The 6,191-nt window shown below is 38.5% G+C and overlaps 1 protein-coding gene across 4 annotated transcripts in view; it reads right to left on the reverse strand.

Annotated features, from left to right (window-relative positions):
* Positions 1-271: 271 nt before the first annotated feature.
* adam9a (ADAM metallopeptidase domain 9a) overlaps positions 272-6,191 on the reverse strand; it is a 31,328-nt gene continuing 25,408 nt past the window's right edge. For 2 of the 4 annotated variants that reach the window (XM_028579062.1, XM_028579063.1), the window contains 3 exons: positions 5,208-5,237; positions 4,085-4,143; positions 272-1,613 (listed from right to left, as the gene is read on the reverse strand). In XM_028579062.1, coding sequence (XP_028434863.1) covers positions 1,544-1,613; positions 4,085-4,143; positions 5,208-5,237 — 159 coding nt within the window. In that variant the 3' untranslated portion in view covers positions 272-1,543. Of the gene's footprint in view, positions 1,614-4,084; positions 4,144-5,207; positions 5,238-5,257; positions 5,748-6,191 lie in introns of those variants that run through there. The other 2 variants (XM_028579064.1, XM_028579065.1) reach the window with 2 other exon arrangements.

Raw genomic sequence — 6,191 nt, forward strand, 5'->3', positions numbered from 1 at the left:
TTCCATTACGAAAAAAAAAGTACCTGGTACCTGTTAACAGGTACTTTTTTTAGTACCACCTGAGTCAAGGTTCCAAGCGAGCTGAGGCGATACCAAAAGGTGACGTGAAAGCGACAGAGGGGGGTGTCCCGAACAAACCCGCCATTTTTAATCAGTTTAGCCAGCTGTGGTTTTTTTTGCTGCCTCCAACTTCATTTGAAACAAAATGTGTCTTCTGGCTGTGGTAACAACAACACACCTTCGACGTTCTGTGTGTGTCGCGTTAGGTCACGGCAGTTTACTGCGGCGCCGACCTGATGACCAGCCACGCTGAGGCGGTACTAAAATCTGCAATGGAAAACGGACGTACAGTGCGTCGAGTTCGAGTTGAGCAGGTACCATGTAATAGAAAAACGCCATTAGTCACTTCTGTACTTGTGCTGTGAGTACTGTAACGGATTCCTTGTGTTCACAAGTAAAAATGAAATTTGATATAACTTCAGTGGTTCTGTCTATCCTTTGATAATGTAATTATTCTAACGGTCAGTTAACAAGCCAGCTCACTGATGACATTAATTTATTGGCTGTCTGGTGAAGTACCTAATGTCGATAATTATTAATAAATGTAGGGTAGTGACTGGGAAGCTACTGGTCTAGTGGCATTAGCTCACAAACATGTAAGCTTGCTAGCACTGCTAGCTGTTGAACATTACCAAATTGGCTAACTAAATATACAGTGAATATTTTATAACGCTAGCAGTAGCATGAAATTTGAGACACACTGTTGCTACATAGCACTTGCTCACAACATTGTAAGCCTGCTAGCGTTGTTAGCTAGCCAGTTTTAATTAACTCATTTTAGAGTACAAAATGTTGATGATGAATAGACATTTGATGACTCAGCAGTGTCACCTGTTTAACTGGTAACAAGGCCAATTAGCATTAGCTCATGAACTTGTAAGCTTAGCTATCAAATATTAGTTAACAAACTAGCAAGCTAACTACATATATTTTGTAATGCTAGCAGTAGTATAACGTTTGGGAAACACTGCAGCTAACTAGCATTAATTGTAACCTTGGAACCCTAACCCACAACTGTTTGTAAGTTAGCCAGCATGCTAAATAACTTCATTTAAATAAGTGAAATTATTAGAAGAGCTTTTAACAGCAGGAATACAAAATGTGATGAATACATTTTTGATTGGGTAAGAACTAATTTATCTAATATTTGGCTTGTTGATGTCACAGGTAACTGTTCTGAAATTGATTGGCTGGTTTGGTGACAGAGCAGACAATTCGTCACAAAAGAAAGAAAGAAAGTCTGTAGAGAACAGTAGCTGCTTCAGTTCAGTCCCAATGTCTGACTGGGTTTAGTTTCCTGGTGGAGCGGCCCAGTTCCTGGTCCAGTTCGTAGTGCAGGACCGGCTGTCTGCCATCTTGTGTCCAGAATCCTTACCTGGCTGTTGCTAGGTAACCAGCTTTGGGTGTTGGGTGACTGGGGTTGAAGAGGAGGAGAAAAATAGATGGTGCCATCCAGGTGGGGTGGGCAGGGCCCCCTGATTGGTTAAACAGGTGGAGCGGGGGCAGGTCTTTGAGGCACCAGAGGCTGAGATGCAGCGGAAGGTTTCGGTTTTCTGAGAGAAATACAAAATAAAAAAAGAGAAGTCAACAACCCTTGGTGCTGCACCCCAATGTCTCCTTTTTACATTTCTATTTATACACCTGTTCAAAACAACAACATATAAAATGTTATTTAGACAGATTGGTGCTGTTGGAAGATGTTTTTTAGGACTAGTTAAGTTAGCTTACACTGCTCACAGTCTTATCAGCGGGTGGAGTTTGCGCAGTTGTCATGGAGATATCTCCGGTGTCATCACATCACATTACTCCTGAGCAAGACTTTTAGATGCAGTTAAAATGCCCGTAAAAAGCTAGTAAGAGGTAACCTGATGGTATGTAACACTGAACCATCTGCGAAGCCGTTATTGGAAACTGTTTGGAAAAGGGCAGGCCCTTTAAAAAAAATACCTGGCAGGTGATTGGATGTATCAACAGTCTATCAAACTCATGCTAAAGTCAGTCGGGAGAAGAGCAAAAACATTTTTTCCATCAAGAAAAGCCTTCATTGCTGTTCGTTGCTTTTCCTTCAATTAGGAAATACTCTCCAGTTCTGATATAACTGATGCTTTTGCAGCATCTATGCTAACCTCTTCAGGAGCTGCCATTGTTGTTTTGAACGAGCAGTCGCCTCTCCGTATCGTCACACAGACCTAAACCACGCACATAGATGCCAGTAGTACCTCACAGGATGCTGATTGAGCCACCATGATTCAGACACATATGCATTAAAGCCTGACAAGATGGATTATAGACTCCAGCATCTGTGCAAGATAAAGACAACTTTGTGTTGATATTTTTGGCATTGAATTTGTGTGTTGTGTTCTGGAAACGGATAGAACAAATAAATAATTGAAGTTAAAAAAGAAATCATGGAATCAATTTATAAACCAAAATGTATTCTAAATTTTTGACTCATCAAAGTAGCCCACTTTGGCAGATATAACAGCTGAACACACTCGTGGCAGTCTTTCTACAATGGAAATCAAATATTCTTCAGAAAGTTCTTCCCAACTCTGTTGCACAAGTTCCCATAAATGTGTGGCACTTGTAGGTTGCTTTGCTTTCACTTTTCTGTCCAGTTCATCCCAAACCAGCTCAATGGGGTTTAAGTCTGGTGACTGTGCTGGTCACTCCATGTTTTTAAGCTTACCATCTTGTTCTTTTTTCCTAAGGTAGTTCTGGCATAGCTTGGACTTATGTTTTGGGTCATTATCTTGCTGTAGGATGAACCCCTGACCAACTAGGCGCATACCAGAGGGTACTGCATGGTGCTGCAAAATGCTGTGGTAGCCGTTTTGGTTCAGGGTGCCTTTCACTCTGTACAAATCACCGACCATGGAGCCAGCAAAACAGCCCCAGACCATCACGCTTCCTCCTCCATGTTTGACAGTTGATGTCACACACTGAGGAACCATCCTTTCGCCTACTCAACGGCGTACAAAAATCCTGCGTCATGAACTGAAGATTTCATATTTTGAATCATCAGTCCATAGCACCTTCTTCCAGTCTTCAGTAGTCCATTGGCGATGTTTCTTGGCCCAGGCAAGCCTCTTTTTCTTATTCTGACGTCTTAGCAATGGCTTTTTTGCTGCAACTCAACCAATCAAACCTGCAGTTTGAAGTCTTCTCTTTACAGTTGAAACTGAGACTTGCTTATTACGACCACTATTAAGCTGTGCTTGAAGCTGTTGTCCTGTGAGCCGCCTATCACGCAAGCTGTTGACTCTCAGAAACTTGTCTTCTGATTCGGTTATGGCTTTGGGTCTGCCAGACCTCTTCCTGTCAGAGTTTCCCCCAGTGCCTTTAATGATGAAGAATACTGTACTCACTGACACCCTGACTTTCTTCACAATTTCTCTGTAGGAAAGACCAACATTCTTAAGTGTTATGATGGTCTGTCTCTCTTCCATTGTTAATTGCCTTTTTCCCGCCATTTTTATGGCAACACACTACTTTCTGCAGTACAACACTGTTCAAATAATGCTCACGAGGGTACGGTACCACAGTGTGTTCCAACAATACTTTTATACAAACAGAGGGGGTTGTAAGTAATCCAGACAAGTTGGAACACCTGTGGGAATTGGTAGCACCAACTTTCAAAGCTTGATCAACCTCCATTGCTGCAGAACAGCTTTACGTTGTTAACCCATTTCTTGTTCCCTGAACAAGTAAAATACTGAAATGTACATTATTTTCATATTTTCATTTTTTTTTTAACCTCAGGCAGTTCACCACTTACCTTTGTACCATTTCAAGCTATTCATTGGACTTGAACTGCTAAAATTTCAATAAAAAACTAGAAAAATTGGACGAGTATGTATGTATGTATGTATATATGTATGTATATATGTATGTGTATATGTATGTGTATATACATACTTGTCCAATTTTTCTAGTTTTTTTTATATATATATATATATATATATATATATATATATATATATATATATATATATATAAAAATAAATAAGCGTTAGGATCTTACAGAGGGGGAGGAGGAGGCCTCAAAACGTAGGAGGAAGCTGTCCTGTTGGTCTCCACCACCTGATCAAACACACACAGTGGAAAATTTCCCATTAGTTTAAATTTCTTCCACATTTTATTTGTCAATTTTAGATGTTCAGTTTTATCTCTGTACATGTTTATCTCGCTGCAAAGTGCGGTTTCAAAGCCAGGGTGTAACTTGATAAATACAAACCACCTTTCATTATATTGAATTTGAAATTTGAAAGAGGTTCAGTCTAAGAAATGTCTAAAACACCCTTCAAAACCATCTAATTCATGTGTAATTGTAGAACAGAAACTCCTCTTTAGGTTATTAAACCTCTCCTAGAAACAGAACTGATGACAACAGTTTCATGTCCACAGAGGTTGGCTCTCTTTTTTATTCTTCTTTAGTATTTCATTTGATGATGGACAGTAGATAGGAGACAGGAACCCTTTATCACTTTTCCTTCAAGAGCAACAGTCACAACAAGAAAACACAGAGATACTAAACCTCAAGTCAAACTATAGTTGCAGTGGTGAAAAGTAACATAAGTACTATACTTGTACAATTTTGAGGTACTTGTACTTGAGTATTTCCATTTTCTCCTACTTTATACTTCTACTTCACTACATTTATCTGACATCTTTAGTTTTTGCAGATACTGATTAATAATAAAACACATAATCAACTAATAAATTATGATTTATTATTATAGGTCAAGATACAAATGTATTGATTTCAAATTCACAACAAACTACCGAGCAATGTATAAAGTAATTCAAATGAACTCCACCTTTACCAGCTGCAACATTAAAGTGATGATCACATTAAAGCACCAATAATAATGATAATAATAATAATACAATAATATATTATTCGGCATGAGTGTAGACTATTTCTACACTGTGGTATAACTACTTTCAGTAAAGTAAAATATCTTCTTCCACCTCTGAGTCAGTAAATGTTTTAAAAAAAAAAACTTAACTCTTACAATAAAGAATATTCACTAAAAGCAGCAGCAGCAAGCAGATAAAGTTCAGAGCACTACAGTAGCAGCATTAGAGATTACAGCAGTAGTATTGCAGTAGTAGTATTACAATGTGAGTAGTAAGTATTTTACCTCCTGCGGTGGCAGTAGCTGAGCGTGGTGCTTTACATGGAGAGAGCAGAGGAAGTTAGGACTCATGAACTCAATCATTTTAATTAGTTGTAATGGAAACGTACAGACAAACACACACTCACATTGATTTACTATTCTACAGATTTACTGGAGTATCCACCGATTAGTACATTTATTAGCCAGCTATTCCAAAAGGTCTTCACTAATAAGCATCTTATATGTATGAAATAATTGATTAGACTCTAATTTAAATCTATTAATTTATACAGAATAAATAGAATAAGTAATTTTCTAGTCACAAGTTGAACTATATGAGGAGCTAGAGGAGGAGGGAGGTGTGGGCGTCATACCAACACAGTAATACCTACATGTACTGATGGCTAACACAGTAATCTAAACCTGATGCTTACCGGGAGCACATTGATATCATCATCATCATCATCATCATCATCATCATCGGCCTCCTGATCAGCAGAGTCACAGGCAGGTTCATAACATTAACATGTTTATGATGTCATTGTGTCTGTGCTTGCTTACGGTCTATATGGGGTCAATAAAAACATGAAGGCACAACACTAATTACCAGGGGTGTTTCTATGGTGATTAATTGGAAATGTGACTAATCTGTTGGAGGTCATAACTTCTTAAATTGCTTTTTTGTTACACCTTCATGAAAAGGGTGAGCAGAAAACAAATTTAAAAGTTGGCGAGCTTAAAAGAGAAATATAAAGTGTCATGAATGACAGCTAAAGAAATTTATAAAACTACCTAATAACAAAGGACAAACAATCGCGTTTTGTTGCAAACAAATTATATTATAAAACAGATGATCACAAGAGGACTTTTGGAAATAATGATTGTTTTAGTACTTTAGTCTAAAACACACACACACACACACACACACACACACACACACACACACACACACACACACACACACACACACACACACACACACACACACACACACACACACACACACAC

The sequence above is a fragment of the Perca flavescens genome, chromosome 5 (genome assembly GCF_004354835.1).
Source record: "Perca flavescens isolate YP-PL-M2 chromosome 5, PFLA_1.0, whole genome shotgun sequence".
Lineage (NCBI taxonomy): Eukaryota > Metazoa > Chordata > Actinopteri > Perciformes > Percidae > Perca > Perca flavescens.